Source organism: Pantherophis guttatus, chromosome 5, assembly GCF_059756535.1.
Source record: "Pantherophis guttatus breed Tessera chromosome 5, ASM5975653v1, whole genome shotgun sequence".
Lineage (NCBI taxonomy): Eukaryota > Metazoa > Chordata > Lepidosauria > Squamata > Colubridae > Pantherophis > Pantherophis guttatus.
In genome coordinates, this window is record NC_142067.1 from 55,047,700 (window position 1) to 55,060,819 (window position 13,120).

Consider the following 13,120-nt stretch of genomic DNA (forward strand, 5'->3'; position numbering starts at 1 on the left):
TTATATTGCATGCTTTCTCCCCGCACTGTGATGCAGATTTAAGCCCTGCAATTCCTGTGTTAGGATAAGAAGTCCATCCTTTAGTCTCTGTTGTCTACCATACATCCCCACAAAGGGAACAATCTGCATTTACACACAAATATTTTTCCTTATTTGCATATTGTCTTTGGTTGCTCAAATCCCCACAATTTATTAAATGGCATACATTTAATAAATTTATTAAATACATTTAATAAATTTGATTACCTGAGGCTTGGTAGTTTCATGAATTCCAATAGTAAATTTGTGCCAGATTTGTGGAAAATTTGAGCAAGTAAGAGCTTATGATCATAATCACTGTTCCCTATTCCTTGTACCACATAAACCACATAGAACACAACTAGACATTCAATTCCACTGCAAAGGGTCAGAATATTAATGTCCCAAAATCATCCACCTTTGGGTCAAAGTTCAAACATGATTATCCTCATCGGATGTCCTGTACCCCAAAAGCAAACTTTATTGTTTTATTATTTTCAGAGCGGGTCGCTTAAAGGTTGCACTTTCCACTGTTTTGCCTGTGGAGCCTCAACCAGTTCCTTCAGTCCAGACATTTTCAGCAGTTCTTACAGCTGTTTCAGTGGTCAGCAGCACCTTGAAGGGTAAGCAATAAAGCAACAAAAGCAATCCGATATCAAAAATTAGCAAACGTTTATTACATATTTGCAAATACAGGTGCATCTGAATTGGACCCAGATCAAATCATGCAACAGGTTTTTATAAACCCCCCCCCCGCCCGCCCTCAACACTGTTCTGGTTTCCCATTGGATGGATGCTAATAAGCTTACAACCTATCCGGAATGCTTATTAACAAACATACCCTAGTTGCAGGGCAGAGTCTCCCTAGCTACTGCTCAGAAAGCACCCCCTCCCTTATCTTTTCTGGACTTTTCTAAACCATATTGTTAACTGTAATATCAATACTAATTTTTCAAGAAGTTCCTTAACTCTCTTTATAATTAAACTTTATTTTAGAAGCAATACTTCATATTTCACACTCTGGAACTGGGTCATTACTTTGGGAGGAGCATCATAATTCTGAAGAAAAAGCAAGTGTTTTTTAAGTGAGGAACATGTGAGACTAGGCCGAAGCCACCGAACTAAAAGTGAAGGCATGTAAGCACTGTAGAGAAAAGCCTGGAAAAGGAAGCAAGTCGATAAGGGGAAAAAAGGACAAAAGTTGGCCCTGAGCCCATGGGAAGCCCCTCCCCAAGTCTCACCAACAAAGGAGTTGGGCCTGCATGGGAAGCCCTACCTCAGTAACACTCTGGGGGATAAAAAAGGGTCCTGAAGCCTGCCAAGCCTTTGGAGTCATTTTTGGATCCCAGACACGGCGGCTTCCGTCCCTCTGTTAAGTGCCTGGCAGACTAGTTGTGGACCTTGAGTAAGTGTGGATGTTTTTGAATGTAAGAACAAATAGATCTACTTTATAATCAGTAAAGTGTGCTTTTATTTTACATTCACTGAGTCTTGTAGCTTCCAGCTTGCTTTCACTGAGCAGCTGAGATGATCTTCATGCCTAGGAAAACAGATACAGTAGGACCTTTTTGTATAATGCCAGCTTTTTACAAATCTTGTATCAGTTCTGAAACACAAAGAGAAGCTGCACAACTATGCAATGAGGAAAGTTTTAGTGATATTTTTCTTATCAATCAATGAAATTAAAATCTCTAGATATAAAAAAGACATTATTGGAAAAGAGGAATGTAGGAGGAGGAGATTATAGTTAGACAGGTGGAATTATGTATTAAAATTGGTACGGGCATAATTACTTATGATACTTATTTTCTCCAGATAGGCTTACTAAGAGCACCAACAACAGTCAAGACAGTAGGTGTGGCAAAAGTTCCAGCCAGTCTGGAAGTGCTTGGTTTAACTATTCCAATGACTTTCATGATAACACTTCAAGAACAGCTGTCAATGGCAGCAAGAACAGCATTTGTTCCGAAGAGAACGACTGTGGAATTTCTCAGAACTATTACAAAGATTTTCACTCAGATTCCTCTGAAACCTCCATAAGTGAAGAGAGTGGCAGCTACATCATCCCATCGCCCCAGAAACCAGAAACTAAAGAGAGGAACTTAACAGAAAAGAAAAAGAAAAATGATGTCCATACAAAAGGTAATAAGGCAGTTGGTCACCTTGAACTCTACTGCATTTGCTGTGGTTGGCAGATTTCAACCAAACTAATGGCAGCTAAGCCTTTGCTGAAAATCAAGCAGTTGTGTCATAACTCCACTTTTGCTGAGCTACCCTGACACTTCTACACTGTAGAAAGTACAATATATTATTAGAAGTCATATGAATGTTATTAAGCTCATTTTAACTGTATGTACTTCAGTGATTAATTAATTAGGGATGCGGTGGCTCAGTGGTTAAGACGCTGAGCTTGTTGATCGAAAGGTCGGCAGTTCAGCACTTCAAATCCCTAGTGCCGCATAACAGAGTGACCTCCCGTTACTTGTCCCAGCTTTTGCCAACCTAGCAGCTTGAAAACACGTAAAAAATGCAAGTAGAAAAATAGGGACCACCTTTGGTGGGAAGCTAACAGCATTCCATGCGCCTATGGTGTTTAGTCATGCCGGCCACATGACCACAGAGACGTCTTCGGACAGTGCTGGCTCTTTTTGGCTTTGAAATGGAGATGAGCACCGCCCCAGAGTTGAGAACTACTCACACGTATGTGCGAGGGGAACCTTTACCTTTACCTTACTCCATTAATATATTAATGTACTTTCAACACCCTCAGTCAGTAATTTCTCTCTCGATGTAAGGGAAGTTGTGTTGATGGATGTAGTTCACCAGTTATCATGGTCATACAGATGTCAGTGTAACATGGTTTCAATAAATAAGCTAAGGGACAGGAAGTATGGTCCTGTAGGTAAAAAAAGATTTGGCAAGTTTGAGCGGTCATTCTTTCATCCTTTTTGAGTTGATTACTTTCACTATTTTATCATTATTGGGATATGGTGTGTATGTTTAGGTGTGTGTATGTATGTCTATCCATCTGACTGTCTAGGCAGTTTTGTGTAGTGGTTAGGGTGCTGGGCTAGCAATCCTGCTTTAGGCAAGACTAGCTGAAGAATTCTAGGAGTTCAAGTCAATGCATCTTAAAGCTGTCTAAATACTGTCTTAGCATATTATGTGAGTATACCAGTTATGTCTTATGAAAGCTAATATCATGACCGTTTTGGTATGATTTTTCACAATAGGTCAATCAACCAATAGTTGTATCAGAGATTGACTCAAGATATTACATAACAGGAAGTGAATCTATGCCGTGAATACATACTTGAGCATTTGGCTCTGAAGCTTATGTAAAATTATGTGATTCTTACTTTGCTCAATCTTATATGCCATCTTGATATTTCTTTTAATGCAGGAGGGAAAATGTTGCCTAAAAAGAAACCTCAGCAAAAGAGCTCATTTATTACTGACCATACCATCAATGCCCAGAAGAAAAATAACATGACTTGCCGTCTATTGTCAGCAAGAGACCATCAAATTAAAGAACTGAAAAACGAAGTGGCTGTTCTGCAGAATAAATTGGAGACCTTTATTACGGAAAATAAAATGTTGAAGCATCTTCAGTCTCAACATTTAAAAACAATCACAAAATATGAAAATGCCGAAATTAACCTGCCTGATCTTTTGGCCACACAGTCAAATGAAGTGCAGACTCTGAGAACACATCTCAGGAAATCTCAGGAAGAAGAGCGCAGGGCTTCCCAGAAGCTGAGAGATGTTGAGGCACAACTCTCAAAAACAAGGGATGCCTTGCGGGCATTACAGAAACTTTGTAAAAACAAGAAACTTGAAGAGAGAGAAGAACTTCAGCGTAAATTAACATCGCTTACCCAAAAATTGGAAGCTAGGGATAAGAAAACTCAGGTAACATGCAACATACATTGCTTAGAACTACATAGCATCGCTCTGTGAGCAGAATGGGATATTTAGGTACTAACCCTTGGCCGCGCCTCCTTTACCTCCAGCCACCTGCCTCAGCCCATTTACAGCCATTTCTCCACCTCTGGCCCTCCCCCGGCCATTGCAGATATGTCACCAAGACCGGAGGGTAAATAGCAGGCGCCTTGGCCACTGGGGGACAGACAGGCAAGAGTGTGTTCGGGGCACCAGGACTGGAGCAAGGGGTACCTCAAGGGGGCTTCACAAAGACAGTTTGGCTCACAACTCAGTCAGCTCCAGCAAAAGAAAGGAGGACAAGAAGGCCAGCACAGATTCCAGCATTGCGGTAGTGCTGGGCAGGTTGCTCAGGTGAAGGGCAAGGCTGGCACGGTTTCTGCCATTGCAGGGTTGTGGGGAAGTGAGAAAGGCGAACGGAGGTAGTGTATGGCTTGCAGGAGCCCCGGCCTTGCCACACTGGCATGACACCTAACAGGAGGTTCAGCTGCCCCAAGCGTGCTGACCTTGCTGCTTTTCTGCGTGACCACCCCAGCCCCCCCCTTTTTTTAAAAAAAAATGATTTATAAGCCGCCCTTCTCTGAAGACTCAGGGCAGCTTACAATGCGTTAAGCAATAGCCTTCATACTTTTGTTTATTTATACAAAGTCAGCTTATTGCCCCCAGAAACTGGGTCCTCAATTTACCTACCTTAGAAAGGATGGAAGGCTGAGTCAACCTTGAGCCTGGTGAGATTTGAACTTACAGTAATTGCAGACACCTGGTGTTAATCACAATGCTATCAGTCTACTGAGCCACCAGGCCCCTGGTCCTGCAATTGCAGGCTGGAGTGGCAATGGTGGTGATCCCCAACCCACGGGCCACCTGTTCACTGCTGTGCTCCCCCCAGCCCTCCTGCAATGGCAGAAACCGTGCCAGCCTTGCCATTCATCTGTGTGACACTCCCAGCTCACAAGAAACACCAGAAGCAGCTCCAGCCCTGCCACTCATCTGTGCAACCTCCTAGCCCTCCTCCACAATACCAGAAGCTGCACCAGTCTTGCTCTTCCATTCCTTTTTCATTGGAGCTGATTGAGTTGCGAGCCAAGCTATCTTTGGGAAGCCCCCTTGAGGCACCCTTTCCTGGCCCCGAACCACACTCACCCCTGACTGTTACCCAGCGGCCCCGGAGGATGCTACTCCCCCCTCCCTCTGGTCCTGGTGACAGATCTGCAAGACCCCAAAACTTGTGGAGCAGCCACAGTACTTTTTATAAAAAAAATCTTGTATCACACACTGCCTCTGCAATACCATTGCTTCTGCCTGACACCCGATTGGTTGGGGGCTATTTGTCCCGTGAAGCCAAAGGCTGCCCAAATGATGTCAAATGATGTTTGGGCAAATGGGCAGGGACATAGGGCAAGTGGTGAGGGCCATTGGCCCATTGGTTCTGGAGAATGACCAGGTGAGGGCCAGCAGAAGAGGAAAGCTGGCTGTAAATGGGTTGAGGCAGATGGCTGGGGCAAAGTATGTGTAGCCAAGTGTTCGTGCCTAAATGTCCTAAGCCGCTATAAAGAAATGCTTTAAGCTGACTTGCTTCAGCATGCAATAGGGACCATTTTCTACAGGCACCATCCTGAGGTCACCAAGATTCACTTGATATTGAAATTAACAGAAAACCTGCTCAAGCAGGAACGCATCCAAAATTTAGAAACAAGAATAGCTTCCTCAAAGTTCTATTTTGCAAGGAAATCCATTCCTATTCAGATTCTTAAATTGTTACTCAGAAATCACACCTCAGTTCTGTGGGAGTTTGTTATTTACTGGAAGAGATAATAATTTCATACATCATTGGTAGAATACTTTTCGCAGTCTTTACGATGACCAGTCTAGGTTTACTTTACTGACACAGTCTCTAGCTTATCCAGCTGGGAACTGTATGACTTTTTACCAATGACTTCTTCCTTCAGCTCAGCTCTAGGAAAACAGATCCAGTAGGACCTTTTTGTATAATGCCATCTTTTTACAAATCTTGTATCAGTTCTGAAACACAAAGAGAAGCTGCACAACTATGCAATGAGGAAAGTTTTAGTGATATTTTTTCTTATCAATCAATGAAATTAAAATCTCTAGATATAAAAAAGACATTATTGGAAAAGAGGAATGTAGGAAAACCAGGAGAAGATTATAGTTAGACAGGTGGAATTATGTATTAAAAGTGGTATGGGCAAGCTAGCTAAGCTAATTACTTATGAATCTTATTTTCACCACACGATCAGAGATGAATGTTGAAAAACATTACCTGGATGTTTTGAGTGGATGTTGTGCAAAACTTCTTGCTCATCACACTTCCTTCCATTTTTGCATATTCGGCTCAGTTGTATAGAAAATTGAGATTTTGGAAAGAATGACTTTTGCTATATCTAATCAGATGAAAAAGTCCATCTCTGATAACATGAGCCTAGCCAGCACATTTAAACCTGAATATTAACTAAACCTACATTACTTGGCATCATACCAAGGCAAAAATGAAGCATATTATGGTTTTATTATAATTGAAATGAACAAAATGTTAGTCTTGTCTCCTCCTCCTCCACCACCTCCCCCTCCCTTACAGTATAGTTTGTAATGTTGGTATATTAAATAAATAATACTCTTTTGCTAAGTGTTACGATATATAAAATCTAATGTTCTTTTATTCTATTTCTTGACCATGCTGACCTTGATTTAAGGATTGGAGAAGGGTATTTCTTCCACCAATAAAAAGAAATTAAAAGTATATATTGTAACTGGATCTCTATTTCTTTTCTCCTTAATCTGCATAACAGATTGTGAGCATCATATGACCTTATTTGTGTGTGTGTGTGTGTGTGTGTGTGTATGCAAGAAATTAAAATCTCGGGTGTTTTCCCGCGTCATTGTAAATAAGTTGGTTAAAATATTTAAAATCCTGGTTAAAATCCCAACTTAAAATCTTCTAAAAATCCTTACAGAGCACTCTGCAAGGTCCTTTAAAACCTCAGCTAAAATCCTACCAGTGACTTTAAAAGTTTTTCTTAAAGCAACGTTTCGACAGGCTCACTACCCTGTCATCTTCAGGCTCTGTTTCATTTAGAAGCTATGGGGTCTCTGTTGCGAGGTTGGAGCTGTCGCTTATCTATATTTGCTGCTGCTGATGTATGCTGGCTAGCCTGCAACTCTGTGTCCCGATTGGAGGACAACAGTTTTTCTTCCTGCTTCCTCATCCTAGCTGCTTGGCTTTGTGTTACAGGCCCAGCTTTCTCAGATTCTCTATTATTATCTGTCTGCTGTAGAGGGGAAAGGATTCTGGTAGGCATCACAGCACCCTTGATTGTTAGTTGAGATCTCAGCCTGTCTTCTGGCTCGATCCTCTCTCTCTTCTTATTGCTAGCCACCCTCTGCAGAGTGGGAAGAATTCTGGCAGGCCTTGCAACACGACTGGTTGCTTGTTGGAATCTCTGCCTCTCTTCTGATGTTAACACTCGAGTTTCTCTCAGTGCAGGTCCCCAAATACTTGATAACCTAGAGATGTCGTCTCTGTTCATATTCTGCGGCCTCTTTTCAATTTCGATGGCCTCCCTGATTATTCTTTTGTAGAGATGTTCCTCTTTCGCCACTGTTCTGGTTTTATTAAAATCAATATTGTGTCCCGTGGCTTTCATGTGTTGTACCAAAGAAGAAGTTTGCTCTTCTTTCCTCACTGCATTTTTATGTTCTTCTAAACGCACACTTATTCATCTATTTGTCTGTCCAATATAAGATATATATATATTTTCTGAGGTTTTCGCAGGTGTTTGTATGTAGGTCTTTGGTTATTCGGGTTTTCTCCAGCGTAAAATTGGAAGTGTCTTGGCGATGTTTCGACGAAGTCTCATTCGTCATCTTCAGGCTGGTGTTTTCAGCTTTGTGCTTCTAGAAGCAATGTGTGATCGCAGCTGTTTCTTCCTTTTAACTGCCAGTGGGGGTGTGAACTGATTGGGAGGGAGCTTGGCTGTGTTCTGATTGGGTGGAGGTGTGTTCTGATTGATTGGGGGTCTGGCTGTGCTCTGATTGGATGGGGGGTTGGCTGTGCTCTGATTGAATGGGGGGTTGGCTGTGCTCTGATTGGATGGAGGTGTGTTCTGTTTAGGTGGGGGCTTGGTTGGGCTCGGGTTAGTCTGAGTTGCAGGGGAATTTAAGCTGGTGAGCTGCATTGCTGTTGTTTGGCTTTGTGTTCGTGGTCGTGCCACATCTTCATGGTGGATGTCAGTTTGCTTCATGTATGGATTGGAGGGGTTTAAAGTGGCTAATGATGCAGCTGTGGTCTGGCTTCTGGTTTGTGGTCGTGCCTCATTGGTGTGGGTTTGTGTATATATTTATATATATATATATACATACATATATATACATATACATGTACATATACATATACACATACACATACACATACACATATACATATACATATACATATACATATACATATACATTGTGGGTTGATTCCATTTCAAAAATTGTGGGTATTATAACTGAGATTAAGAATTTTCATCTTTCTGGAAACATTTGATAAAATGTCAGTTGCCTTCCTCTAATTTCTAATTCAATATTATATGATTGCAAATCTTGAATAATCGTATTGATGGTTTATTTCTAATGTGTTTAGGATTTGGAAAAGCAGCTGTCATTGAATACTGCTTCTTTTAGACACCAGTTAGCAGTTGAGAAAAAGAAGACTATTGAAGCTCAGTCGATGACAGCAAATTTACATGTAGAAATCGAGTCACTGAAGCTAAAACTTAAGGTATTTAGATGCTTAAATTGTATTTTTCTTACCATAGAAGGAATCCAAGATGCTATTCACTAAATGCTGATTTGACATAAGCCTATTTTTTTCTGTGGGTTTTTCTTTCAGCCTCTAACTATATAAACTGTAGATTGGATAAATGTATTAATGTATGTTAGGCCTTTTGCACACTAACATTTCTAGGAACAGATAGTACTTGAAAAGTGTCTCCTAACATGAAAATAACATGCATTTTAAACATGTTACTCGAGGCCTGTATTGATAGAAAATTAAGGGCGGGGGGAGAAACTGGTCAAAACTTTCACAGTTCCAGAAAAAAATGATATTTATCCTTCAGAATCTTTAAAAAAGGAAGCCTTGGCCAAATGATGCCTAAGCAAATATTTAAAATACAGATAAATAAAATGAGATACTGGAGAGAGTTACACCGTGAAACATGGGATCTCTGAAGAACATACATTAATACAATAAACTATATTATCAGCCTAAATTTAATAATGCATTTCTTTAGGAAAGAGAACGAGAACTAAACATTACAAATATTTATGCACACCGGATGCACAAAGGTCAGCCAGAGAAAGCCGATTCATGTTCTTTTCCAAAAGGTAGAACAGAATTTGTTTCATATTATAATAATAAAAATATAATTCATTGACGTCAAAAAATATTTCAAATCCTTGCTCTATTTTCTCTTTTAAAAATGGCAATACTACATTTTGTGAACTCTTTAATTAGTAGTCATTAGTGCTGATTAAACAGGATCATTTTCATCCTTCTCTCTAGATGGGAGAGATAAGGGGAGAAGAGTTGAATTATTGAAGAGAGTGTATTTCTAACCCTTTCCTTCAACTCTGAATTTATGAATGAAATACAGGAGTGGTTTATCATTGCCTTGTCCCGTGCAGTATGAAATAATCCCCTTGCATTTGCCACTGAAGGGATTATCTAACATCTTCCTATGATGCTGTTCCTATCCAATATACACAATCCTCAAATTATGAGTGTAATTTGGCGTTGCAGAAAGTTGGAGGCTGACAGTAATGGAGCTCAGAATTTTCATCATAAGTTATGATGGTAGTAAATCAAGGCACCCACATGATCAACCTGATTTTAAAACTTTTTTTGTGCTGTTTATTAAACGAATGTCTCAATTGTAAAGCAAATGATTATTAAGATTAAAAAGATCTTTAAGGAAACATTGTGGTTGTTAAGCAAGGCAATGAATTTTATGGCCATTTTTGCCAGAAACTGACTTAAAAGGCTAGTTACAAGCAACAAAACACAGCAATTCGCCAAATAGTCATGTGACAGTGGGGGGGACGGGACAGCATCACAACTCTGGAACTGGGTTATAAATACTTTGGGACGAATATCGTAACTCTGAATGCAATGCAACTGTTGGCTAAGTGAGGAATATGTGAGAAAATTTACATCAGGGTTATCCTTCAACAGGTCCCTTAATCAACCCCAAAATAACATGCAGCAGAAGACCAAGGAACAGGCAACAGGATGAAATAACCGACTTTATAGGAGATTCTGTCACCAATTATGAGCCCTCATTTGCCAGATTTCCAAAGGAAAGACAAAAAGACACTTCTTTAACTCCCGGTGAAGAAAACAGTCACAAGATACCACCTGGGGAAAAAAGGCTTCGTTTGGAAAAACTGTTTGGTCCAAACTGCATTTTAAATACCAAATGATGGCTTGCATTATTTGATTCCAGTCACGCTCATAGAACTAATAGATATCAGATAGTATTAGGACTAGGTGTTAGATAGTAGATATTAGTGTTAGAAGTAGGATATATTTGATCGTAGATATTAGATCGTTTAGAATTAAGCGATGTTAGATAGTTAATGTTAGTATTAGAACTAAATGATGTTAGGTTGGAAATATTACTATTAAAATTAGGCGATATTGGATAGTAGATATGAGTTACTATTAGAACTAAGCAATATTAGATAGTAGGTATTAGTATTAGAACTAGGATATATTACAGTAGATAGTAGGTATCAAATAGTATTAGAACTAGGATATATTAGATAATAGATTTTAGTATGAGAACTAGAGATATTAGATAGTAGATATTAGTATTAGAGCTAAAATAGATAATAGATTTTGGATGGTATGAGAACTAGGAGATATTAGTAATTTCTGTCGTTACTATTGAAATAAGTAGCACATAAAACTCTATTTTGTGAACTTTTTGAACATTTTTATAAAACATAAATATAAAAGGAATTTTGAAAAAGATGTTTTATGACTTATGCTTATCAATTTCTACCTCTAAAGATTTCCTTGAAGCCTCTTTCGTTCCTACTTGAAACAAATAAAGGAGAATATTAACGTGCAACTTGTATTTGGAAGTGTTGTTTCACCACACGAGGAAGCCAAGGACTGAAATCTTTTAACTTGTCAGCAATGTAGTTATATTTACTAGATCATGTAGAATTAATGTTATAGACTTTTAATTTTTAAATTTCAGTTATGTTTTTGGACAATGGTTACATGCAGGGATGGGATTCAGCCCATTCAGACCGGTTCAGGTGAACCAGATGTTAATTTTAATTTAGTTCGCTGAACCGGTTGTTCCAAGGACTGGCTGACCCCGCTCGCCCCGCCCCTCCCAGGAGTCTACACGTGGCCCATTTTGGGTCTTAAATATTCTTTAAGCATGTGTCTACCTGTCCTCACTTGAATCTTGAGTCATTCAAAAGAGAGTTTTCCAATAGTTCTTTTATTTTTGTGTTATTCAGACAAAAAGCAAAGTAAGTGTGCAACTAAACTTAATTAGTTTCTTTATACTTGTACACATACTTGTCTAATTTTAAAGTTATCTCATTACAATAAGCTAAACTTTTAATTTTTAAATTCTAGTTATGTTTTTGGACAATGGTTACACGTATGTGAATTGATACAACTGAAAGAAGATTATCAGATAAAGCTGAATCTTTAAGAGCTGTTTTGGATAAATATACAGAAAAAAACATTAAGTAATTCAGGTAATGAGAACAAAGCTTGAAATGCATTCTAATCACTGAGCCATGGTGGCACAGTGGTTAGAATGCAGTATTGCAGGTTAACTCTTCCCACAGCCAGGAGTTCAATCCTGAAGGGGTTCAAGGTTGACTCAGCCTCCCATTCTTCCAAGGTCAGTAAATTGAGGATCCAGATTGTTGTGGACAAAATGCTGACTCTGTAAACCACTTAGAGAGGGTTGAAAAGCACTATGAAGCGGTATATAAGTGCTATTGCTAAAACTTGACAGACTTTCAAAGGAACTCCATGAGGAGATACAATACTTAACTCGAGATATTAAACTGATAAAGGATAGAGTGGAAAAAAATGAAAGTTTAGAAAATAAGGATTGTGAGCATCTGCAGCCTAGACTAAGACAGTGCAGGAGCAGAGGAAGTGAATGGTGTGTGAACTCGGTGAGAAATATTTTTTGTTGAAATTGGACCCCAAGAAATCTAAGTATATTCAGAATATGCTGAAGCAGTATGCCAGGCACTTGGAAAAATGCCAAAGGATTTAAGAGGAAAAATTACTTTTAAAAATGAATAGAAGCTTGGATTCTCAAAATTAAAGATGTGGCATTGAAGAGGCATTTTAAAACGCTGGAATTACAATCCCAAATTTTATTTTTCTACCATTGCTCAATTCCCGGACTTACAATTTAAAATAATTAAATCGTACTTATTAATAACATTGCAGAGAGGCTGAGCAGACTGAAGCGAGACCTCCATCTGCTGATGAAAAGGGAACCGTCTAACTATTTAAAGAGACAAAAACTATTTGCTGGATAAGTAGCTACCCTAAGACCACTAGAGATTTGAATATTAAATAAGAATTTCAGCTAAGAGACCCCTGAATACTATTGAATATATAAAAATGACTTGAAGAGATAACCCTCTGGTGAATTTAAATTGTTTGGATTGACTGGATTGATTATTGATGAGACATTTAAAACTGAGATTAGGAAGTTTTGTATTGAATTAATGATTCCTGGGCCAATTGGCCAAAAAGGAAACTTACTAAATACAGACACAACACAAGACGGAAATGAGAGAAGAAAAGTGGAATGGAGTTGTTTCAAAGCTCTGAGGCTCTCCTGATCTGAGGACATTCCAGTAAATCTTCTTTAAGCATATGCCTACCTGTCCTCACCTGAACCTTGAGTCATTCAAAATAGAGTTCTTTTATTCTTGTGTTATTCGGACAAAAAGTAAAGTAAATGTGCAACTAAATTTAATTAGTTTCTTTATACTTGTAAACATACTTGTCTAATTTCAAAGTTATCTTACTATAATAAGCTATGCCCAACAAGGCTACTCAAATAACTATGCCCAACAAGGCTACTCAAGTTGTTGTATG

At 39.0% G+C, this 13,120-nt stretch overlaps 1 protein-coding gene across 1 annotated transcript; it reads left to right on the forward strand.

Moving 5' to 3' along the window:
- The first annotated feature begins 417 nt into the window (after positions 1-417).
- LOC132710289 (lebercilin-like) lies at positions 418-11,096 on the forward strand. Its single transcript, XM_087895165.1, has 6 exons — positions 418-641; positions 1,838-2,160; positions 3,422-3,930; positions 8,603-8,740; positions 9,255-9,348; positions 10,196-11,096. The coding sequence occupies exons 1-6, from the start codon at positions 418-420 to the stop codon at positions 10,441-10,443; spliced, it is 1,536 nt and encodes a 511-aa protein (XP_087751291.1). The 3' UTR covers positions 10,444-11,096.
- Positions 11,097-13,120: the final 2,024 nt, after the last annotated feature.

What these genes read in the sequence shown, in the direction of transcription:
- LOC132710289 (XM_087895165.1), top strand. Translation starts at nt 418, where the DNA reads ATGTCCCAAAATCATCCACCTTTGGGTCAAAGTTCAAACATGATTATC. An exon ending in CACTGAAGCTAAAACTTAAG is followed by an intron (nt 8,741 to 9,254) that starts GTATTTAGATGC and finishes GCATTTCTTTAG; the next exon opens with GAAAGAGAACGAGAACTAAA. An exon ending in TTCATGTTCTTTTCCAAAAG is followed by an intron (nt 9,349 to 10,195) that starts GTAGAACAGAAT and finishes ATCCTTCAACAG; the next exon opens with GTCCCTTAATCAACCCCAAA.